The sequence below is a fragment of the Heterodontus francisci genome, chromosome 24 (assembly GCF_036365525.1).
Source record: "Heterodontus francisci isolate sHetFra1 chromosome 24, sHetFra1.hap1, whole genome shotgun sequence".
Classification (NCBI taxonomy): Eukaryota; Metazoa; Chordata; class Chondrichthyes; order Heterodontiformes; family Heterodontidae; genus Heterodontus; species Heterodontus francisci.
Genome location: NC_090394.1, coordinates 38,518,279 through 38,544,027, shown reverse-complemented (window position 1 = coordinate 38,544,027; position 25,749 = coordinate 38,518,279). Strand labels below are relative to the sequence as shown.

The 25,749-nt window shown below is 43.8% G+C and overlaps 1 protein-coding gene across 5 annotated transcripts in view; it reads right to left on the bottom strand.

Moving 5' to 3' along the window:
- LOC137383313 (myosin phosphatase Rho-interacting protein-like) overlaps positions 1-25,749 on the bottom strand; it is a 334,034-nt gene that overhangs the window by 99,204 nt on the left and 209,081 nt on the right. For 3 of the 5 annotated variants that reach the window (XM_068055969.1, XM_068055968.1, XM_068055970.1), the window contains exons 6-7: positions 22,007-22,211; positions 20,234-20,741 (exon numbers count right to left, since the gene is read on the bottom strand). In XM_068055969.1, coding sequence (XP_067912070.1) covers positions 20,234-20,741; positions 22,007-22,211 — 713 coding nt within the window. The remainder of the gene's footprint in view (positions 1-20,233; positions 20,742-22,006; positions 22,212-25,749) is intronic. The other 2 variants (XM_068055971.1, XM_068055972.1) reach the window with 1 other exon arrangement.

Here is a 25,749-nt window from a genome sequence, read left to right as displayed (position 1 = left end):
AGGTAGAAAGGTTTAGGGAATTCCAAAGCTTAGGACCAAGATAGCTGAAAACACGACTGCCAGTGGTGAAGCAATTAAAATCAGGGATGCACAAGAGACCAGAATTGGAGGAGAGCAGCGATCTCGAGGCTTGTAGGGCTGGAGGAAGCTCCTTAGATAGGGAAGGGTGAAGTCATGGCAGGATTTGAAAACAAGGATGAGGATTTTAAAACTGAAGTGTTGTTGGATGGGGAGCGAGTGAAGGTCAGCAAGCACAGGGGTGATGGATAAATGCGAATTGCAGCAAGTTAAAATACAGGCAGCAGAGTTTTGGGTGAGTACAAGTTTATGTGGAGCGAGGTGGGAGGCCAGCCAGGACAGCATTGAGACAGTCAAGTCTAGACATAACAAAGAAAACGTTTTGAGTGTATTTAAGGTATAAAATCATTTGTTCAATATATGGGTTATTTATTAGTGAGAACTTCTGATGAAAGGCTAAAGCTCAGATACTTCCAAGATTGGAAAGAGCTCGAGATAGTAGAAGGTAAATTAGGAAGTAAAGTGTTATTAATTGACACCATGTTTTAAAAGTCTAGATTGTGGAAGGAAAGGAAAACTTAGGGAAGTAAGGAACTACATCGTTTTGAGGTCCTGGGAAAAAGTAAAGTAGGGTTCTGTGTGCCAAGTCTCATGAGGCAGTTTTGTCTTGTGCTTGCAGCTGCCAGTGAGCAGTATCACTGAATTTTACATCACAAAAAAGGCTATTTAATCCATCATGCCTGTGCTGACTTTCTGAAAGAGCATCCCCATAACAGTTAACATTTTTCTTTCACAAATACTTCCCTTTTAAAAGCTATTATGGATTTTGTTTACAGTAATATTTCTCGTATGACATTCCATGTCCTAACAATCCTCTGTGTAAAAAAAATTCTCCTAACTTCTCCCTTCATTCTTTTGGTGGCAATTCTTAATTAACCCACATCGTTTTAGTGAGTAGTAACTTTTTCCCATATTACACAATTTGGGACTTTAAATCTGGCTCTATACCTCTTATTGTTTGCCTGTGTTAGATGGGAATCATGTATTTTCATGCTGATAGACCATCACTAACTGAGATACCAATATTTAACTGGAGTGTTTTCAGTCAGCTGCCTGCTGCTGCAATCTAATCAGATGTCACATGCCCTGCACATAAAGATGGGCTGTGACATTTATGGCAAGGCTCATTATTCTGCTCACAGGATTCAATACCTTTTAGTTTCATAATATAAAATGGTAGCAGCCTGTTTGAAAGGCAAAAATAGCAACTATAGCTTGTAAGTGGGATTGCAGAAAGTATTCTGTGTGTGGAACAACAGTTGAAACTTAGTGCAAGTGTTTCTCGGAACTGTTCCTCTGCCATTTTTTAAAAATGGATTGGCAGGAGAGGTGAGAAAATATTACTCCCCCAGCTGACATGAGCTATACCAACTGCCCTTCGTTATTCACTGTGAACAAAATGCACAGCAACTGAAAGCAGCCAAGCGGCCCACGGGTATACTGCAGTCTGACTGGTTGGCAAGAACGTCACAGCGGACTACTCTTAACTGGTGATTTATGGCAATTTGAAAACAAAGCAAAATCATTCATTGTAAAATTTGAATTCTTTGACAGGAAGCAGTCAGAATCAGTCCTCTAAAATCAGCAATCAAACGGATGCGTGGCAGAGAGCAGCCGACAATGCTGGGCACACAGCAAAGAGCAGATTAGCAGCAACACCTGCAAGAGAGCACTGGACAGTCAGAATTGAACCAGAAAAAACAAAAAATCATTAACGTCTCCATTGGAGGTCATTCAACATCTTTCATAAATTACTGGTCTATGGGAAATACTGTGGGATTGGGACTTAGCCCTGTCAACTCCTAATTAAACCAAAACAGGAACTGAAATGGTAAGCAGTTAAATGTGGAACCTAGACAGAAAGTAAATAAACTCCATCACTATCAACTTTATCTGCGATGTTCTCAAAGATATCAAAGAGGTGCGTCAGACAGGAAATCCTAATACCCCTTTCACTCGTGTCGAACATTTCCCCTCTTGTTCTGTCTCTCCATTTCATATTTCTCTGTCATTCTCTTCCTGGACTTTTGTCTGTCTCTCCCCTTTCATTATCTACTTATTCTCCTTCACCTGCACCTCTCTTCATTTACACACTGTGTGTCTGTGTCTTCCTGTCTATTTTTTCTTCTTTTCACACTTACATTTTTCATTTTCCTCTTTTTACTCTTGTGTGTTTCATAGAATCATAGAATGTTTATGGCACAGAAAGAGGCCACTTGGCCCATCGTGTCTGCGCTGGCTGAAAAACGAGCCACCCAGCTTAATCCCACCTTCCAGCATTTGGTCTGCAGCCCTGAAGGTTACAGCACTTGAGGTGCATATCCAGACACCTTTTAAATAAATTGAGGGTTTCTGCCTCTACTACCCTTTCAGGCAGTGAGTTCCAGACCCTCAACACCCTCTGGGTGAACAAGGTTTTCCTAATCTCCCCTCTAATCTTTCTACCAATTACTTTAAATCTATGCCCCCTAGTTACTGACCTCTCTGCTAAGGTAAATAGGCCCTTCACATCCACTCTATCGAGGCCCCTTGGTACTGCAACTAAATCCTTTTACTAATAAACCCTGCTGCTGTTCATACTAAACTTTAACAAAACTAATCTGTTTATTTCTCTTATGTTCATTTCTGTTACTGTGGCAGGAAGAGACAACAACTTTGATACAGGTGCGTTAGAAGTAGCAGTATTAAAATTTTGACGGCCAAATGGAAGCAACATTGGGATTTAAACAAGGGAGTAGGTTAACGGCAGCAGCATCATTGGCAACTGCATCTGTGGTACACTAGGAAGGGATGCTGAAGATGGTTTTATACAACCTCTCTGCAGGTACAGTCCATTGGGAGAACAAAGATGCTGCTCCCTCAGGTTCAGGCTTTAAGGTTCTGGTTCAGTCATTGCTCCAACTTCTCACTTCAATTTCCAGGACACAGTCACAGATATGTGAAGTAAGATGAGCACCATTAATGAAAAGTAACATCGAGTTCAACAATTTTAGATCATAACCTCTGCCCCCATTTTGTTTTGCTTTTCTTTGCTGGCTTATTTTTTTCTCACTTGTTCCTCTCTTATTTCTTTACATACAGCAACTATTCAGGATCCTGCCATTCACACATCCTCTAGACACATCTTTTGCTTCTTTGTTTGTCCCATTACCATTCCCTTTGGCCTTGCACCATGCAACCTTTTCTCATTTAATCTATTCTGCCCTCCACCCCATCCCTTTTGTTCTTTTTCCAACCCTCTGCCCTTTCACTTGCTCAAAACCTATTACATTTCTAACTTTTCCCAGTTCTGATGAAAGGTCACAGACCTGAAATGTTAGCCCTGTTTCTCTCTCTCCAGATGTTGCCAGACCTGCTGAGAATTCCCAGTATTTTCTATTTTCCGTTTGCCATCCTAATTTCTTGTGTACCTAAATGTTAACTTTGTAATTCACGTACAAGGACACCCAGGTCCCTCTGAATGTAAACATTTCCCAGTCTCTAACCATTCAAAAAATATTCATTTAAAAAAAATGTTTCCTATCAAAGTGGATAAACTTCACATTTCACCACATAATATTCCACCTGCCATATTCTTGCCCACTTACCCAACTGTCTACATCCATCTGCAGCCACTTTGCATCCTCCTCACCACTTACCTTCCCACCTAATTTTGCAGTGTCAGCAAACTTGAATATGTCACACTCAGTCCCCTCATTTAAGTGAATATAGACTGTAAATAGCTGAGGCCCAACTGATCCTTGCAGTACTCCACTAGTTATAGTCTGCCAATCCGAAAATGTCCTGTTTCTTCCTACTCTGTTTTCTGACCATTAACCAACCCTTAATCCATGCTAATATACGACTCCCCAATCCCATGATTCTTAACTTTGTGTAATAAGCTCTTGTGTGGCACCTTATCGAATGCTTTTTGAAAATCCAAAAACATTACACCTATAAGTTCCTCCTTATCCATCTTACTAGATAGATCCTCAAAAAACTCAACAGATTTGTGAAACATAATTTCCCTTTCATAAATCCGTGTTGACTCTGCTTAATCATATTATGATTTTTTTTTTTAGTGCCCTGTTACCACGTCCATAATAATAGATTCTAGCATTTTGCCTACTATTGATCGGCTTACTGGTCTATAGTTCCCATTTACTCTGTTCCTCCTTTCTTAAATAGCAGGATTACATTTGCTGCCTTGAGAACTGTTCTAGATTCTAAGCAATTCTGGAAAGAGACAGACAGAAAGACTTGCACTTCATAGCGCTTTTCACAGCTACTGTACATCTCAAAGTGCTTTTCAACCAGTTAATTACATTTGAAGTGTAGTCACTGTTGTAATGTAGAAAACGTGGCAGCCAATTTGCACACTGGAAGTCCCACAAACAGCGATGTCCAGATAATCTGTTTGTGCGTTGTTGACTGGGGGATAAATATTAGCTAGGACACAGGGGATAACTCCCCTGCTCTTCTTCAAAAGAGTGCCATGGGATCTTTTATGTACAAACAGGGCAGATGGGGCCTCAGTTTAATATTTCATCCAAAAGATGGCACCTCCAACAGTACCACAATCCCTCAGTGCTGCAGTGAAGATATTGAATATCAAAATCAATGCATCCATTATCTGCAACTACCGCTTTTAAAACCTAGTATGTAAGTTGTCAGGTCCAGGGGATTTGTTGCCACTTAGTCCCATTCATTTCTCCAGTACAATGGACCAGGCAATGCCTGAATCCCTTGCCGCAGGTACAGGCATGCATAGGGAGGAGAAATAACAAGAAAAACCCATGAGGGTACGCGTGCATGAGCACATACTAAGCGACATATACAAAGCTGAACATAAAATACAGAGACAGATACATGCGCACACACCTGAGACACCCAATTGCATAGCTACACACCCACAGAGACAGGCAGACATGGAGCCAGAGGCATATGCTCATAGCAACAGGAGTAGTCCATTCAGCACTGCTTCTACATTCCATTAGATCATGGCTGATCTGTACTTCAACTCCGTAAACCTGTCTTTGCTCTGTATCCTTTGTTACCCTTACCAAGAAAAATCTTTTTTTTCTCAAAAATATACTTTTATAAAAATCTGTAAAAAAGAAATACATTACAAAACAGTTCAAAACGGCACCAAGTTGACATTCCAGAAAGTGCAAAGGAAATCAGTTTTTTTCAATGCAGAAGTGAGTTGCCTCACAACCCTTCCATTCCATTTTTCATGCAATGTACATTTCACAGCAAAACCATATTTTGGTGCATACAGCCCGAAAGGTTTTCCATGGGCCCAGCTCCTTGGTTCACTATGGCGGGAGGACCTTACATAGTGGTCTTTCCCCATTGATCCTTTGTGGCAGCTGCCCCAAGCTTCAATGTGTCCCTCAGCATGTAGTCCTAGACCTTGGAATGTGCCAGTCTGCAACACTCGGTCGTGGACAACTCTTTGCACTGGAAGACCAGCATGTTTCGGGCAGACCAAAGAGCGTCCTTCAACGAATTGATGGTCCTCCAGCAGCAGTTGATGTTTATCTTGGTGTGCGTCCCTGGGAACAGCCCGTAGAGCACAGACACCTGTGTTACAGAGCTGCTCAGGATGAACCTCAACAAAAACCACTGCATCTCTTTCCCACCTGCTTTGCAAAGGCACATTTCAGAAGGAGGTGAGCAACAGTTTCTTCCCCACCATGCAACCTCGAGGGCAGCGTGTGGAGGCGGTGAGATTCCAGGCGCGCAGGAAGGATCTGACGGGGAGGGCCCTTTTCACCACCAGCCAAGCTACGTCTTGGTGCTTGTTTGAAAGTTCTGGCGATGAGGCTTTCTGCCAAATGACTTTGGCAGTCTGCTCATGGAACCATCCGACAGGATCCACCATCTCCTTTTCCCATAGGGCCTTGAGGACATTCCGTGCAGACCACTGCCTGATGGATTGGTGGTCAAAGGTGTTTTTCTGCACAAACTTTTCCACGAAGGACAGGTGGTATGGCATGGTCCAACTGGATGCAGCATTCCGTGGCAATGTGGCCAGACCCATCCTTCACAACACCGGAGACAGACAGAACCTCAGCATGTAGTGACACTTGGTGTTTGCATACTGGGGCTCTACGTACAGCCTGAGGGAGCCGCACACGAAGGTTGTCATCAGGATGAGGGCGACGTTTGGTACGTTTTTTCTGCCTTTATCCAGAGGTTTGAACATCGTGTCCCACCAGACCCGGTTCATTTTGGATCTCCAGATAAAGCGGAAAATGGCATGGGTGAGTGTCACGGCGCAGGAGTGGTGTATGGGCCAGACCTGTGCCACATACAGCAACGTGAGCATCTTGCACCTGATGACCAGGTTCTTACCCACAATGGAGGGAGAACACTGCTCCCACATGCTCAATTTATGATGTACCATGGCTACTCATTCCAGGTTTTGGCACACGCCTTAGCCCTTCCGAACCATATCCCCACCACCTTTAGGTCGTCTGACCTGACAGTGAAGAGGACAAAGGATTGATCAGCCCAATTCCCAAAGAACATGGCCTCGCTCTTGCCGCGATTAACTGTCTCCCAAGGCCAGTTCGAACTGGTCGCAGATGCTCATCAGTCTGCGAACAGACAGCAGATCCAAGCAGAAGATGGCAACGTTGTCCATGTCCAGAGAGGCTTTTACCTGAGTGCCTCCGCTGCCTGGGATTGTCACTCTTCTCATGCCCGCATCCTTCCTAATGGACTCAGCAAAACGTTCGATACAGCAAACAAACAAGACAGGGGAGAGAGGACAGCCCTGCTGACTCCAAATTTGATCGGGAAACTTTGATTCCCACCCATTGATTGAGACTGCGCTACTGATGTTTGTCTAGAGCAGTTTGATCCAATTGCGGATGCCCTCCCCACACCCCATTTAGGACAGCACGTCCATCATGTAGGTGTGCAATATCCTGTCAAAAGCCTTCTCCTGGTCCAGGCTGATGAGGCAGGTTTCCACCCTCCTGTCCCGTACATATCCAATCATATCCCTGAGTAGCACGAGACTATCAGAGATTTTTCTGCTGGGTACAGTGCAGGTCTGGTCAGGGTGAATCATCAACTCCAGAGCAGACTTGACCCGACTGGCGACGACTTTGGACAGAATCTTGTAGTCAACATTAAGCAGTGAGATGGGCCGCCAATTTCTGATTTCCGCCCTCTCCCCCTTGTAGATGAGGGGTGATGATGCCTTTCCTTATGAATTCTGACATGTTGCCGGCCAGGAGCATACTCTCGTACACTTCTAGCAGGTCTGGGCCGATCCAGTCCCACAGAGCCGATTACAACTCGGCCGGTAAGCCGTTGCTTCCAGGAGTTTTACTCGTCTCAAAGGACCTGACGGCGTTTGTCAGCTCATCCAGAGGTAGCGATTTGTCCAGACTCTCCCACATGCTGTCATCGAAGACCTCCGTGATAGATGTCAGGAAGGACTGGAAGGCCATGCTGTCCATGGGCTTCATGTCGTACAGCCCAGCATAAAAGGATTTGCTAATCCTTAGTATGTCAGAGTGCGAAGACATTACCGAGCCATCCTCTTCCTTCAGGCTGCTGATCACAGAGCTCTCTCTCTGTACCTTCTGGAAGAAGAAACGCGAGCACATCTCATCCTGCTCAACGGAGCGGACTCTGTACCGGAAGATGATCTTGGAGGCCTCCGTGGCAAAGAGCGAGGCTTGCTGGCTCTTCAGCTGTTGGAGATCCTCCTTGACCTCAACCCCCATTGATTGCAGCCGGAGCAGATTTTGCATTCTTTTCTGGAGTCAGGACATTTGCCTCTGTCTCTCTCTGAACACCTTTGAGGATAAAGAACCTCTTGATGTTCACTTTGATCGCTTCCCACCAGTGCATCGGAGACTCAAAGAGGGCTTTCACCGTTCTCCAACCTTTGTAATCCCTTTTGAGTTCCTCAATGTTCTCTGGGATTAGCAGTGTAACATTCAGCTTCCATGTCCCCCTGGCAACCTGCTGGTCATCCTGTAAGTGACAGCCGGCCAGTAAGAGGCAGGTTTGCTGAAGACGTCGTGCAGCTTGGCATCTTTTACAGTTTCCATTAGGAACCTGGACATAGCTTCCAGTTTGCTGTCAACACTGCCGGATCGTCCAGCTGCATTAATTGTGCAGTTGAAGTCACCGCCAAGAATAACCGGCCTGAATGTCGCCAGCAGCAGTGGGAGCTGCTGGAGGACAGACAGCCACTCGCTGCATTGAACCAGGGCATACACATTGATTAACCACAGCGGAGCATTGTTGTACATTACATCTGCTACGAGGAGGCCCTTAACTTTTGAAACAGTGAAGATGCCTCCCTGCAGCAGAGTACTCAGGCCGGAGGAATGGCAATCATTTCCCCCTGACCACATCGATGGCCCGTGGGACCACCATCGCAGCCAATGCCCGTAGGTGCTGAAGTGCGGAATTCCATACTCCTGCAGAAACAGCAGGTCGGCTTTGACCTTGGCGAGATAGTCCAAGGTCGAAACGTATCACATTGTGGATTTAATGCTACACACGTTAATCAAAGCAATCTTTATACCCTTTTTAAAGTTGGGTGTTGCTTACCACATTAGGTGTCCTTGCTAGTCCCAGTCCTTGGGTATGTTCCTGCATACCCATCATGTACACAAGCTGTTTCACATTCATTGGGCTCAGAAACCCCTCCTGGTTACTCCTGGGGGGTTTGTTCCACTGGGGTGACATGGGGGGGGGGGGGGGCAGTGGTCTTGTAGGCAGCAAACATGGGCTGTCCTCTGCTGGTGGTGTCTTTCCTCTCTGTTCCTCCTCGAAGACATCACTGCTCCTGGCTTCCCGGAGCTGGTGTGCGCAAGACACTTCGCTGCTCTCAGTCTCCCGGAGCTGGGGTGCACTGAGCATCTCGCTGGGTTTGGCGCTTTGGGGTTGGGGAGCACAGGGCCCGTCACAGCTTCCAGTGCCCCAGAGCTGGGGGGCTTTCTCTTCTAGCTCCTTTGAGTTCTGCCGCTTCTTTTGCAGGTGCCGTCTTGCCGGCCCTTCCTCATCCAATGAGGACAAGCTGCCGTAGTCTGTCTCAGATGGTAGCCTCCTCTTGCCACTGGTTTGGGTGGTCACCTGTTCCTTTTTTGGAGGCAGCTTCTTTGTGGTTTTCCTTTTTACCACGCCACTGACCAGTTTGTCCATCTGCTGCTTCCTCCTCTATTGATTCTGTCTGTAGAGGAGGAGTTTCCGGGAACAGGGTAGGTATTGGGTTGCTGGTTGCAGCTGCCTCCCCTTTCTTCTCGTTCTCAGATGGACTTTCCTCGCTGTGGGGAGGATTGCTGGTCTCCTTCCCAACACCAGATGTGCTCACTGTTTCTTCTCGCGGCCTTTCCTTGGATCTTGCCGCCTGTGCATAACTGAGGCAGAGTTTGGGGCAGGTTTTGTAGAGGTGACCTGCCCCATCGCACAGGTTGCAGAACTTACAGTCCTTGGTCTGATGGCCTTCCTTCTTGCAGACGACTGTGCTGCAGTTGGCCGTCACATTACCAGATTTGCCACAGGTAGAACAAACTCTGGGCTGCCCCGCATAGACCAAGAAGCCTTGACTTCCCCCGATAGCGAAGCTGGAGGGAGGGCAGACGATGGCTCTGTTGGCCTTGACCTGCTGATTGCTGGTCCAAATCCCAAATGGGTCCTTGACATCAGTGCTCCTGCCGGCCACCTCAACGTACTTGGCAAGGAAGGTGAGTACATCCACGACAGGATCATGGGGGTTGTAGAGATGGATTGTCACCACCCGGTCACGTTGTGACGGCAGCAGGAAGAGTGGATCCACTGTGGGGATCAACAGCGGCGCCTGGTTTCCCCTCTCCTTGAACACCTTCAGGAACTTAATGCATCCCACCACATTCTTGAACGTCACGTTGAAATATCCACTGTTGGGGAAGTCCTGCAGGCAGAAGATGTCTGCAGCTTGGAATCTACAGCAATCAATAAGGATTTTCTTAATGAAGGAGGTACGGTCAACAGGTGCACCTCCTTCATCATCATCGTAAGGTTTTACGCACTCCCTAGCCTGAAGCTCTAGAATTGGTTACAGCCATTTTGCTCAAAACTTACCTGGAACAAGATCAAAGGCCAGTGATCATAGTCTCTCCCCTGCCAACAAAAATCTCTCAATCTTAGTCTTGAAAGTTACAATTGATCCCTCAATATCCACAGACTTTTGGAGAAGAGTTCCAGATTCCTACTACCCTTTTTTGTGAAGGTTTCCTGATTTCACTGCTGAATACCCTGGCTCTAATTTTAAGATTCTGTCTCCTTGTTCTGTGCACGCAGTAAAAGCCACACATGCAAACTAGAAGATGGACGCACCCAAAAAATTCATTTGATTTAAATGGCAAGTCAGGTTCAATGTTCAACAACTTTTCACAAACAATGTTGCCAGAAGCAATACGAGACTGTATCTTCATACTGTGTACATTGATTACCATTAACTAATCATTGTCACCTCTCCTCACCACTTTTAAGGTTAAAAATATTAATCTGAGAGCAGTTGTCTTTCCCTTTTCTACGCTGAGAAAGAAACAAATTGTGCTGCTTTTGATTCTGATGTCAATAGTTGAAAATAATAGTCCATTCCCTCCACTGTTGGCACACCATGACTGCCATGTGCACTATCTACTGGATGCACTGCAACAACTCACCAAGACTTCATTGAAAGCACCTCACAAACTCGTAGCCTCTGCCACTTAGAAGGACAAGGGAAACTGGTGCATGCGAACACCATCACTTCCAAAACACACATCATTCAGATTTGGAGATATATCCCCAATCCTTCATTGTCACTGGGTCAAAATCCTGGAACTCCTTTCTAACAGCATTGTGGAAGTGCCTTCACCACCTGGATTGCAGTGGTTCAAGAAGTAAGTCCTTGTTACGACCGCGGCGGGAGCAACGCACTGTCAATTTCACTCCACAGGTCGCAACATATTATTAAGCTTTCACACCCAATCGAAAAACAGCCAAATTAAACACTCTAGTAACCTCCAGAATGAAATAGAACAAACCAGGTGTCTTGAGACAACAACAAATTATTTATTAAAAAAACTAAATCTTAAACACTATTAAGATAGACCTATGTCTAAAGACCTTATAACTTCTTATTTTAATCTAACTCCCCATTCACACACATACATTCAAAAAAAAAGTTAACCGTTTTTTAAAAGGTAGGGTTTTAAAATTAGCTGTCTCTTAAGAATAAATAAAATACGTTTTTGTAGGTTATGATGGATGAAGTCTTCTAATGTGGATTTGATGAAAATAGTCCTTCAGAAGATAGGCATTCAACTCTTCGGCTGCAGCAAGCATTAAACAGTTCTTCGAACGATGAGCACAGCAATACAAATGATTTCTTGAAAAAGAAAGCTTTTCTTCTTTACTCAGGGAATTAACTTGGCTTGTAGCTCATGGTAGAATTTTTGCTGAGGGAGAATAAAACAGCTTTCTTTATCTTCAGTTCGCCTCGCTGGAATGTGTCTCAGAACTAACTGGGTTCAGCTGGTTTCTGCCAGTTCCACTCGCAGCCAAATGGAAACATTACCATGTGACCTCTCTCTCTCTCCTGCTGTTGCCCAGGGCAACATAAAATGCAGCTGCGGCACACTGTCTCTCCAGAACGTTCTCTCCCTTAAAGGTGCACTGTTTTTAACAAAGTCTTAAAGGCACGCACACACACACTGTTTTTAATCCGAGGAGAAAAATAATTACAGGTCCGTGACACCACCACCACTTTTTCAAGGGCAAATATGGATAGGGAATAAATGCTAGCCTTGCCAATGACTCCCATATCCCAAGAATAAATAAATGTTTAAAAAATCTTAAAGAGACTGGCAAAGAGAGGATATGAGAATAGAATGGCAGTCAACATAACAGGGAACCCAAAAATCTTCAACCGGCGTGTAAATAGTAAACGGGTAGTAAGAATTGGAGTGGGGCCTATTAGAGACAAGAAGGGTAATATATGTGTAGAGACACAGGGCAAGGCTAATATACTTAATGAGTACTTTGTATTGGTGTTTATTAAGGAAGAGGAATCTGACAAAATAACGGTAGAAGCGGAGAGAGTAGAGGCAACGATAGGGTAAAAATTGAGAGCGAGGAAGTGCTGGAAAAGTTAGCTATGCTTAGGGTAGATAAGTCACCTGGTACAAATGGCTTGCATCCCAGATTGCTAAAGGATGTGGGGGTGGAGAGAACAGAACGGCTTGCCATAACCTTCCAATCTTCCCTAGATACGGTAAAGGTGCCAGAAGACTGGAGAGTGGCAAACGTGACACCCTTATTCAAGGAAGTGGGTGAGGACAGTCTTAGCAACTACAGACCAGTTAGTTTAACATCAGTGGTGGATAGGATTTTAGAAACAATAATCAGGGAAAAAAATCAACAAGCACTTGGAGAGATTTTGAGTTAATTAAGGATAGCCAGGTTAGATTTGTAAAAGGCAGATCATGCTTGGCTAATGTAACTGAATTTTCTGATGAAGTAACAGAGAGGATTGATGAAGGGAATGTGGTGGAGGTTGTCTATATGGATTTTAAGAAAGCGTTCAACAAGGTACCATATAAAAGGCTGGTTAACAAAATTGAGGCTCGAGTTTGCTGAAAATTACACTGACAATCAATTTAAGATCGTCAGTAGGGCTCGCAGTGTGGCGGATTTGCGCATACTGGAAGCTACATATATTAATACACAGGGCTCTGTTATTTTCAGACAGAAAGAACATGTACAAACATTGCGCCTGTTTCAGCTAAACAAAATAAGTGACAGCCATTCGCTGGTTCATTCCTGAGAGCAATGCCTTGTCCAATCAGAGTCAAGCTGCCTGGTTTAAATTTCAAACAAAGCTTGGCAGCTAACTGTCAGTTACCATAAACTGGTGCATTCTCCATGGCGACACCTCTACCAGAGTTCACTTCCCAACCAATCAGCACTCTCTTCTCATACAGTATATAAAGTTGTCGTTTTCCCTTACATTGGTATTCTTGCGGATTGTCCTGATGAGTGCATGACGAAAAGCTTCGACAATGTTTCTCCATTTTCAGCAATATTCAAGTTCTGTACTACCAAATGACTAATTGAAAATTGAGACTCAAGGACAGAAAACAGTGAGTCGTGGTAAATGGTTGTTTTTCAGACTGGAGGATAGTAGACAGTAATTTTCCTCAAGGGTCAATGCTAGGACCACTGCTTTATTTGCTATTTATAAATGACTTGGATCTTACAATACAGAGTAGAATTTCGAAATTTGCCAGTAATACCAAACTTGCAGAAATGGCAAACAGTGAGGATGATACAAATCGCCTGCAAGAAGATATAGATAGGCTAGCAAAATAGGCAGACAAGTGGCAGATGGAACTTAATACAGACAAGTGTGAGGTGATGCATTGTGGCAGAAGGGATAGGGAGAGGCAATATAGACTTAATGCACAGTTCTAAAGAGTGTGCAGGAACAGAGGGACCTGGGGGTGCAAGTGCATCAATCTTTGAAGGTGGTTGGACATTTTGAGAGAGTGGTTAGCAAAGCATATGGGATCTGGGGCTTCATAAATAGAGGTAGAATACAAAAGCAGGGAAATTATGCTGAATTTTTATAAAGCTCTGGTTAGGCCCCAACTAGAGTACTGCGTCCAGATCTGGTCACCACACTTTAGGAAAGATGTAAGGGTCCTTGAGAGGGTGCAGAGGAGATTTACCAGAATGGTTCCGGGAATGGGGGATTTCAGTTGCAAGGTTAGGTTGGTAAAGCTGCGGTTGTTCTCCCTGGAGCTAAGGAGATTGAGGGGAGATTTGATAGAGGGGTACAAGATTAAGACAAGCTTAGATAAATTAGACAAGGAAAGACTGTTCCCATTAACTGATTGTACAAGGACTAGGGGACACAGATTGCAGGTTTTGAGCAAGAAATGCAGGGGGAATGTGAGGAAGAACTCTTTTACGCAGCAAGTGATAATTGACCTGGAACTTACTGCCCACAAGGGTGGTGGAAGCGGAGACAAGCAATGATTTCAAAAGGAAAATGGAGGGGCACTTGAAGGAAATAAACTTGCAGTGTTACCAGGATAGAGCGGGGGAGTGGGACTGACCTGATTTCTCTGCAGAGCTGGCATAGACTTGATGGGCCGAGTGGTCTCCTTCTATGCCGTAAATGACTCTATGACTTATTACTGGAGATCAGCTAACTACATAAATAATAAAGCAGCTTGCAACGTAAACACAACTGTAATACTGCCCCAACACCACATGGGAAAACAAATCACCAAGCTATTCACTCTATTGTAACAACAATGTTTGATCAGTTCTGGTGAACGGTCTCACCCAGAACATTAATCTGTCTTTTATCTTTCAGATGTTGATGAACCTACTGTAGCTATCCATAATTTTCTGTTTTTGCTTTCAGAATTCATAATTTTTCTCTGTGGTCTTATAACCACAGGGGCCTCATAACCACAGACCACCTCTGTGGTCTTATAACCACAGGTATTTGATTGGAAACCACTGCAGTCATGTACAGCTGAGCTTCAATTACAATAGTTAGTACATATGTCAGAAGAGCTGAAAGATAGCTTTACAGGGTGATAAACAGCAGCAGTTCTATAACATCTCACCAAGATTAAATTGTGGCCCAAGGTGGAATGAAACCTTCACTTAACCCTTTCATGCCTGTTCTACTCCAGATAGCCAGACGGTGAAGGACAGAACTGGAGCCTAATCTTTACACACATACAAACTTTTATTTAGAGACGCATATTACAAACATGCCCCTCCTAAATCAACAACCACAGTTTCAGTCTGCTCCTATATATAGGAACCCAAGTGAATCCCCAGTTAATGCACACCACCGGAATACAGTTAAATACTCAATTACTGTACAATTAACCATGCCCAATTAAAGCATTCAATTGATCTCGGTGGTTCACTACCTGGGGCTGTCTGAACGAATGGATTTTTCATTCCACTGCACCATTCCAAAAGCAACTCGTTTACCACTGAACAGAAGCAAAAATAATCTATTATTGGTATGTTATTAGAGGAGGCGTGCACCAAATTTGGCATTACCATGGGAAAAGGAGTAAGCCATTTAGCCCCTTGAGCCTGTTCCGCCATTCAACAAGACTATGGCTGATCCCCAACCCAACTCGATATACCCGCCTTTGCCCCATAATCCCTTGATAGATTTTTGTTAGCTAAAAGTATCAATGTCAGATTTAAAATTAACAATTGATCTAGCGCCAATTACCGTTTGGAAGAGTGTTCCAAACATCTACCACCCTTTGCGTGTAGAAGTGTTTCCTAATTTCACTGCTGAAAGGTCTGATTCTAATTTTTAGACTATGCCCCTACTCCTAGACTCCACAACAAGTGGAAATAGTTTACCTCTATCTACCTTATCTGTTCCCCTTCATAGAGAATCATTGAATGGTTACAGCACAGGAGGTGGTTATTCAGCCTGTTGTGTCTGTGATGGCTCTCTGCAGAGCAACTCAACTATTATATTGGCTAACTAACTGGAAGCAGAGAGTCAGGATAAATGGGGCATTTTCAGGATGGCAAACTGTAACTAGCAGGGTGCCACAGGGATCAGTGCTGGGGCCTCAACTATTTACAATCTATATTAATGACTTGGATGAAGGGACCAAGTGTATTGTAGCTAAATTTGTGAATGATACAAATATAGGTAGGAAAGCTAGTTGTGAGGACAGAAAGTGTCTTCAAAGGGATATAGAAAGGTCAAGTGAGTGACCAAAAAATTGGCAGATGGAGTATAATGTGGGAAAATGTGAGGTTGTCTACTTTGGCGGGAAGAATAGAAAAGCAGAATATTATTTACTTGGAGAGAGACTGCAGAATGCTGTGGTACAGAGGGATCTGGGTGTCCTTGTACATGAATCACAAAAAAGTTAGCATGCAGGTACAGCATGTGATTAGGAAGGCAAATGGAATGTTGGGATTTATTGCAAAGGGGATGGAGTATAAAAGTAAGGAAGTCTTGCGACAACTGTACAGGGCATTGGTGAGACTACACCTAGAGTACTGCGTATTACAGTTTTGGTCTTCTTACTTAAGGAGGGATATACTTGCATTGGAAGCAGTTCAGAGAAGGTTCACTAGGCTGATTCCTGGGATGAAAGGGTTCTCTTACGAGGAAAGGGTGAGCAGGTTGGGTCATATTCATTGGAGTTTAGAAGAATGAGAGGTGATCGATTGAAACATATAAGGTTCTGAGGGGGCTTGACAGGGTAGATGCTGAGAGGATGTTTCCCCTCATGGGGGAATCTGGAACTAGGGGACACAGTTTCAAAATAGGGGGTCTCCCTTTTAAGAGGGAGATGAGGAGGAAATTCTTTTCAGAGGGTGGTTAATCTTGGAATTCTCTTCCCCTGAGAGCAGTGCAGACTGGGTTGTCGAATATAATCAAGGCTGAGTTAGACAGATTTTTGATCGACAAGAGAGTCAAGGTTTATGGGGGGCAGGCAGGAAAGTGGAGTTAAGGCTACAATCAGATCAGCCATGATCTTATTGAATGGCGGTGCAGATTCAAGGGCTGAATGACCTACTCCTGCTCCTATTTCTTATGATCTAGTCCCACTCCCCCGCCTTTTCCTCATAACCCTGCAAATTCTCTCTCTTCAGATAATTATTCACAATATTTTGGAAACTTGGATTAAATCATCCATTAGCTTTCTAAGTTCCAGGGAATTCAACCCTAAGTTTGTGTGATCTCCTTGTAATTTAACCCTTGGAGTCCAAATATCATTCTGATAAATTTACGCTGCACTCCCTCTAAGGCCAATATATCCTTCCTAAGATGGTACCCAGAACTGCTCAAAGTACTCCAGGTGTGGTCTAACCAGGGCTTTGTGTAGCTGAACTTCTACCCTTTTGTATTCTGGTCGACTAGTTATAAAGGCCAACATTCCATTAGCCTTTATGATTATCTTCTGTAATCCTTCATGCCATTTTAATGAACTATGTACCTAGAACCCAAAGCCTCTTTGGACTGCCAGTTTATAGCTTTTCACCATTTAGAAAGTAGTCTGTTCTATCTATTGAACCACTGAAAGCAAGGAACTTGCTGCAGGTTTGAGATCCTGGTGTGAAGGAAAATGTTCCTCCTATCCCTCCAGTTCCTTTTGTACTCCAACTAAACCCAACTCTCCAGCTCCCTTTATACTCCTCCCACCTCCCATTCCTCTAAGATAGGAGTAGACTTGTGCCTCTGTGGTAATATCTTTCCTGGCTGCTTCTAAGCCAGTTTGGCAGCAAGAAAACCCAGAACAGACTCATGGTGCCCGTATGTTGGTGCCCGTCAGTCTCCATCTCCACTTAGCTAGCTTTGAACACAGGCAGCTTTGCTGCTTCACTTCCTATCTCTGGTTGCGGGGGTGGGGAAGAAGTCACTGGCAATGCCACATGCTCTAATGGCTGCCATTTTGGTTGGGCTTGTATGAAACTCTCCACTGACATCAGTGAAGGTCTGTGATCAGATTGAGAAAGTTACAAATCAGCTTTAGAGCAACCATATGTCTGGAGATACCTTATGTGTGTACTTGTTCCTATATTGACATCTCCAAATTCACCTCTCCCCCACTGACAATGTAAACAAGGAAATTTGAGAATACAAGTCTCCAATCATACATCGGAACAGGAGTAGGCCATTCAGACCCTCAAGCTTATTCCGCCATTCAGTTAGATTATGGCTGATCTGTAACTTAACTCCATCTACCTGCCTTGATTCTGTAACCCTTAATATTCCTGGCCAACAAAAAAACCTATCAATTTCAGTTTTGAAATTTTCAATTGACCCCCAACCTCAACAGCTTTTAATCTGGGGGTGGGGACCACGGGGAAAGAGAGGAAGCGTTCCCGATTTCCACTACCCCTTGCGTGAATAAGTGCTTCATGACATAATCCTTGAATGGCTGAGCTCTGATTTTAAAGTTCTGCCTCATTGTTCTGAACTTCCTTTTAGAGATACATCCACAGTATGAAGAAAATACATCAGTTTTTCTTTTTCCTTCCCCTTCCCACTCCCCTATTTTCTAGATCCCTTCGTTGAGGGGAGTCACTTGTCACTTTTTGATGCAGTGACAGCACAGCTTGTTTCATTTGTGTCAACAGAAAGGAAGGGCCTGTGCTGTCACATAGATTATGTAACCCTCAGAAGTCATTCCAAAAATATTTGAACATGATAAGGAGTGGCACTAATTCACTTATGGAGGTTAATGTACACATCAGACAGCTCCAGGATCATACTACCATCAGTGAGTGAGGGATCTTTTATTATTATATCTGACGTGCACCAATGTCTGCTAACAATGACTTTGAAAGGATTGCTAAAGTATTAAATATCCCACTTGATTGTCCTGACTATCCAGTTTTACTCGATGTCTGGATGAGGAATCAGCTTTTTTTTTTGTGCGCATGAAAATATTGTTAAGGAGAAATTAAATAAAAACAGTGAGACAGAAGTTTTTTTTCAAGAAAGTATTTAAGAATGACCTTTGACTGAGGTCAGTCACTCCAAACCCTGTTTAAGGGGAATTTGATTCAGTCAGCACTATCACCTGAGGGGCTTCTTCAAAGCAGAGGAATTAAGGTCAAAGGTTGTGAAGATCTACAGGAATTTTCCTTCATGGCAATTTAAACAGAGCTTGAAAGTCAGGTTATTCACTTATGAAGTCATGTTAGTGCATTGTGATTGCCCTCAGGTTGAGAATCAGGCAAAACCTGCCAAGCAAGTGACACTCTTCACCATCGGTAAAACAATGTCAGCTCAGTGTCACCAGCAATATCTTCAGCTTGTTTTTCCTGTTAATTTTTACATTATACAAGCTTCATGGTTTTTGTTGGTGATGCGATCTTGCCCCAACCTCTCAGGTCTGTGATTTATTGCATGTGTTTTAATGGTGGGCATAAGTTGGTTATCCTGACAAGTAAAGTGAAAATGCTGTGACTAAGGCCTCAGTGCGTACAGTGCAGGAGGCCTTTTAATACTTACCAGGTTTTCAGAGCGAAAGGCTAACCCTACCAGTGTGTCACACTCTTTGTCCAGTGCCTCCAACCTCCAGTAGGTCTGTTAGAGTCAGTTTCAGAAAAAAAGAGATTAGGCCTTTCATGCACCGCACAATTCTCAAAGTCAGTGTTCTCCAAGAGGCCTGCAGGATGGGGAGGCAATGAGCAGTAAATTTCTCTTCTGGTTAAAAAAAGAGAGGCTACAATTTAAAAAATCATCCAAGCTAGTAACAATCACTAAGCCAGCTCAATACGCTGTACATGCTTGCATTGCAATTTTATATCAGAACATAAACCCACCGATGAATTGAACTAAAGTCAGAGAACTGGCAGCAAATCAGAGGCCAGAAAATAGCAGATACCCTGCCATCTGCTGTGTGAAACATGCATGGCAGGATGTAACAATATGGAAACGAACAGTCAATAACTTCAAGCTTTCTTAATCACTCAATGGCACTAGCAAAATTCACAAATGTATTTAACAACTGCTTGTTTGATACCAAGAAACAAGAGTCTACAAGCAGTGTCTGAACAGCAGAGAAATGTTTTCCTTTACAGATCATGGCCTCAGCACAGATAATACTCCTTGAATATCAGTGCCGTATCATGAACAGGTTGTGAATGAACCCAGCAGACTTAAAAATGGATGAAAGGATACATGGCAATCACTGGTATACAATACAATACAATGTAGGGACAGCACCTCCATCCTCAATATAGTCAAGACCAGAGACTGGGAAAAATTTCCAACCCAACCTCTCATTAGAGAATGATGCATGGAAAAGGGAGATCTGAAAAAAGGTTACAGAAATTGCAACAAACTGTAATCTAAAATACATGCAAGATTCAAAAGCATCAGGAAGTAGGAACACCATGTTTGAACATCACTTATTATATACCCTTCTATCCCTCCTACATTCTTGGTAAAATAAATGTAATTTAATGAAGATGTATTCCAGTAGCCAAATCTTTTAAGACGCAGTTTGCACCTGAAATTAAAAGAAACAGTGGCTCAGTGCCTGCCCTGGTCAGAAACTACACTGCACTACAGGGATGGGTATGTAATAAGAGTCAGCCAGATTTTAATATCCACAATAAGTTTCCACCACCTTCAGTTTCTTACCTTCGTTCCAATCCAAACAAGCGTGCCAACTCCACTCTGCCAGGACTGCAGGTACGAAACCGCTGCTCCTGGCGCTCATCTGCTCGGAAAACCTGTTCGTTGCTGATCTTCCTGGCTTTGGGGATATCTGCCATTCTGGCATAGTCCCGATTAATCCTTGTAGCTGGAGAATGGCTTGGCTCTTCCCCAAGCCTGCTGTTTGAGCTTGCTATGCTCGTCAGCGTGACACCACTGGTCTCGGAGTCCAAGGAGCTCTGGGAAGAGCTAACACAAGAGCCAATGGAGAGATGGTTACCTGTAGGAGGGAAAGGATTGCTGTACAGGCTTGAGTGGCATGGTATGACCATGCCACTCTCAGGAGAACTATACCTGCTGGTTGTGTTGCTTCTAGGAGGGGAGGTGAGCTGCTTTGATTCGGGCTTCAGCTTCTCCAAGGAAAAGTAGCCACTCTCCACACGCTTATTCTGCTGGCCATCCACCTCATTACCATTAACCACACCCTGGGCTGCTGTTCAGGTGGAAGATAGAACATGTTTAGAATCAGCGTGTGACGATAATACAGACCCCCCCCCCCAAAAGGTGGGCAGTAATAACATGCTACTTATAATATATTGCAGTAAAAGAAGCAGTAGAGTTTTACATTCTCACCATCACTGAAAGCAAATGATGAGGAGGCACCTCCCTCCACCCTAGGTATACTTATACTCGAATAAGTTTATTATTCGATCAATTTTACTTGCACACTGTATAGTTCACATATTGGCAGAGATTGCATGAATAATCGAATGCTCCTGTACAAACAGCAAGCTGGGATTACAAAGCAGTGAACAATAGACATGTGAACAAGAATACAGGGCAACGATGTCTGGGTATTTTATTCAAGCCTGGAAGTAGATCTGTGCTTGTGTAAGAGCGAAGCTCTGGAATTTCAATGATGTCACTGTACTAAGAGACTAGACCAGTTTCAGCTGGATCAAAACAGAGGCGAGTTGTTCCTTAAAAAAAAACTTCATTTTGGACTGAGACACCTGTCAACAGAAATTTTATCACTGCCTGGGGATAATCCAGATTGTTCATGTATGGCTTTTGATTTAATGAACTCAGGGGACTATCAACTAACTCTGTTTCTATATTTTACTCTAATATTGTTAATGATTAAATGTCTTAGAAATTAACCCGATTGTCTGTTCCATTACCCTATGTGATCACTTCATGGTGGTTTAACTTTCTCAAACATTTTTATAACTATTACCAAAAGGATTTCTGGCAGCTTCTTTTATTTAAAGTGTTCAGGCTGTTTAACTGCAGCTGTGCAGTTTAAGCAAGTGCTCTATGTCTATAGGCTATTCAATTTTGGCTGATTAAATTCCAGAAACATCCTGATGCACATTTAGGGATTTTTAAACCAGTTATCAACCTGTTCCTAACTATCAACGATACAACGTTGATGGGGAAAATGGGTCCAATACAAAAATGCAAGGCCTCAGGCTAACTCTGGCCAATGGCCAGCATGTTAGGATAAAACAAAGCTGCAGATTTCATCAGGGAGCCAGTAATTTTATCAGGGGTTGTAATCATACCCCCATGGAACCACACTCCAGTGGAAAAACTGCTGCTCCAGGAGATGAGGGAAGAATAAAAGACCTTCCAAAAGAAGAAAAAACAGCTAACTTGCACTCTATAATTGCCTGAACTAATACTCCTGTCGTATCAGTATTCCAAAATACCATTGATGTTGCTTCCACACCATTTTTTCCCATTATATCCTCTAACCTTCTTTAGGCACTGCTGATGGTCCAGAAGAAGTGACAATAGAAGACTGGTTCTGTGAAGGACTTCTCATCAAGTTACTGATAACATGGAGTTCTTTGTTTTTCAGCTGTTCTTGTTCTTGCCAGAGTGTTGACCTGGTGCTAGGGACCCTCTCAGCATTTGGCATGCTGCTACTGGTAACTGCAACTTTAGCAGGTCCAGGCTCCTGTCATAAGCAAAATGACAGTGTCCATTTAATACTTCTAAAAATATCCACCCATTATTAATCTCATATTAAATTCAAAGATGCAAACTATGTTATGTTAAATATATAGCATAATAATGGATATCAGAGAATAACCTGAGAAATGGGATTCCGAGTTTACAAGAGCAAGACTTCAGCAGCTGAATCCCTTGATTAACTTGCAGCTTTGAAGTTGCCGGTTGATTACGCAGTGCTTCTTAAACCAAATCCACTCAGATTCTACCATTGGCTTCACAAAGTCAAAAGTGTTATAATTCATAGAGTGACTCAGTTGTGCCTCTAGCACAATATGTCTAATTAATCAGTTACCTTAAAAAAGGTGTCTGACAAATCAAGCAGAAATGTGGTTTGTACAAACACCAACTGCAGCATGGCCTCAGAATAGAATTACTCGCCTAACAAGTAGCTGCACATCAATCTGGACCTCATCACATTGAACCCAAAAGCCTATCCCCCAATCCACCTCATTAGTCACGGTTGTTAGTTGATCTAACCATTTCTCTGGACATTTTTCTGATCTACATAAATGACTTGGATATTGGAATACAGAGTAAAATTTCAAAATTTGCAGATGATACAAGCTTGGAGGTGAGGCAAACAGTGAGGATAATACCAATCGACTGCAACAGGACAAAGACAGACTAGCAGAATGGTCAGAGAAGTGGCAGATGGAATTTAATACAGAGAAGTGTGTGGTAATGCATTTTGGCAGATGAGATGGGGATAGGCAATAATGATTAAATGGCACCGTTCTAAAGAGTGTGCGGGGACAGAGGACTTGGGGGTTCATGTACATAAATCTTTGAAGGTGGCAGGACATATTGAGAGTACTTAGCAAAACATATGGGATATTGGGCTTCATAAATAGAGGTTTTGAGTACAAAAGCAGGGAAGTTATGCTCAACCTTTATAAAGCTCAGGTTGGGCCACAAATATGGTATTGAATTATTGCGAGATACAGCATTGAAACAGGCCCTTCGGCCCACCGAGTCTGTGCCGACCATCAACCACCCATTTATACTAATGCTACACTAATCCCATATTCCTACCACATCCCCACCTTTCCTATATTCCCCTACCACCTACCTATACTAGGGGCAGTTTATAATGGCCAATTTACCTATCAACCTGCAAGTCTGTGGGAGGAAACCTGAACACCCGGCGAAAACCCATGCGGTCACAGGGAGAACTTGCAAACTCCGCACAGGCAGTACCCAGAATTGAACCCGGGTCGCTGGAGCTGTGAGGCTGCGGTGCTAACCACTGCGCCACTGTGCCGCAGTGTGATCCAGTTCTGGTCACCACACTTCAGGAAGGATGTGAAGGTCCTTGAGAAGGTGCACAGGAGATTTACCAGAATAGTTCTAGGGATGAAGGAATTCAGCTTCAATGTTAGGTTGGAGAAGCTGGAGTTATTCTCCTTGGAGCAAAGGAGGTTGAGGGGAATCTAATAGAGGTGTACAAGATTACGACAGGTTTAGATAAGGTAGACAAAGAAAAGATGCTCCCATTAGCTGATGGTACAAAGACTAGGGAACACAGATTTAAGGTTTTTGGCAAGAGATAGCGAGGGATGTGAGGAAGAACGTTTTAATGCAGTGAGTGGCAATGACCTGGAACACTCTGCCTGCGAAGGTGGTGGAAGTGGTACAATTGATGATTTCAAAAGGAAATTGGATAAAGGAAATAAACCTGCAGGGCTATGGGGATAGACTGGGGGAATAGGACTAACTGAATTGCGCGACTGAGAGCCACTATGGACTCTCTGTGCTGAATGGCCTACTTCTTTGCCATAATGACACTATGGTCAGAATTTTACCAACTCCCAGCAGCAGGCTGGGAGGCAGGGGCAGGTTAAATAGTGGGGAGCTGCACTGGATGCAGTTCCCCCTTTGGGAAAGTTTCTCAGCAGCAAGCTGCAAGGCGAATCGGCTGCCCACTCCAAGGAAGCAGGAAGCTGATTTGCACAATTAAAGGCTCTATTAAGGGCCATTTTACGGGGCCATCGGCATTTTGCCAACAGTAGGGGAGGCCACCAGCTTCACGGAGGAAGCCTCCCTGCAGCAGCCCACTGGGCCATCAGAGCCAGAGGCTCCATGGCTGCAGGCAGGAAAGCCAACCCCCACAGCTCCAACAACATCCTAGCTGGGTTTCCCCTCCGACCCTGGGTCCCTGAATTTTTCATTTTTAATTTACTTACCTGGAAGTGCCCTGAGATCTCCTGCCTGCCTCAGCAGCGCGCATCTCTTCCAGTGGCACTGCTGAGGCTCCAGAGCCACTGACCTTCTAATTGGGCCAGCAATATCAAGATCTCCCTTGCCGTCCTTAATTAGATGGCAGGCCCGCAGACGGCCAATTAGGATGCTGCCTGCAGTAAAATTGCCGAGCCAGTCCCACTGCCGGCAAGTGCAAACTTAGGACCCACTTTTTGTCCCGACATCAGGGTCCCGAAGCCCGCGGTAAAATTCAGCCCTATGACTATGAATTATCTACTTTCAGTATAACTCATTCTGCCAGCCAAATTCTACCTTCCAAAAAGAAAGGCCCATAATTTAACTTGCTTCTTGCTCATTTCTTTGCTGCATGTTGAAGAGCAGACGTAGAATCATAGAATGATACAACACAGGAGGCGGCCATTTGGCTCATTGTGCCCCTGCTTCCTCCTCTGTCCCCTCCTCTGCCCTTTCTCCATAGCCCTGCAAATGTTTCCCTTTTAAGTATTTATTCAATTCCCTTTTGAAAATTATTATTGAATCTGCTTCCACCACCCTTTCACGCAGTGCATTCCACATCATAACAGCCGATAACAACAGGGTAGAAAGTACTATGCTATTCAGACACTATGGCTTTAATCCAATCCGTTCTGTCTATAATGCAATGCCTGATTAGCTATCTATACATCAACTGGAGGTTCCAAAACCAAAGGCTGCAAAGAAACATGACAAGAGCAAGAAGCCACGCCCCAGACTGATGATGGAGAAAAAAGCAGGGAAAGCTATATCAATAGCAAGTCTGGTGAGTGAGTTCATCTTAGCTCACAAATCTGTGGTGAATAATTGCATTAAATCTAATACAAAATTCTGAAGTAGGGAACAACAAATAGATACATCAGGTCTTCAAGTTCTTAGCAAACAAACATAAGTGGAACAAAGGTGTGGGGTGAAAGGCTGATGCGATCACTTAGCAGGAAAATGTCCTCACATGGACCTGTTGACAATATGGGCCATACAACTGGGAAACATACTGCTCTTAATAATTATGACTGAAACCTACCTAAAGCATACAGATAACATTTATATTTCAGAACGCTGTGTGTAGTAATTAGACAATTAATCAGAGAACTGGGCAAATGTGGCAAGAAGGGGTCTGCCAGAGACTATGTCAATTAATGTTAAAAGATTGATTTCCTAACAGTTCCAGATGGTCTGGGAGCAGGGTTGCTTGGCCAGGACTGAAAGACTCTGAGGCAGTCAGTCAACAACCAGATCGCTGTGAGCTC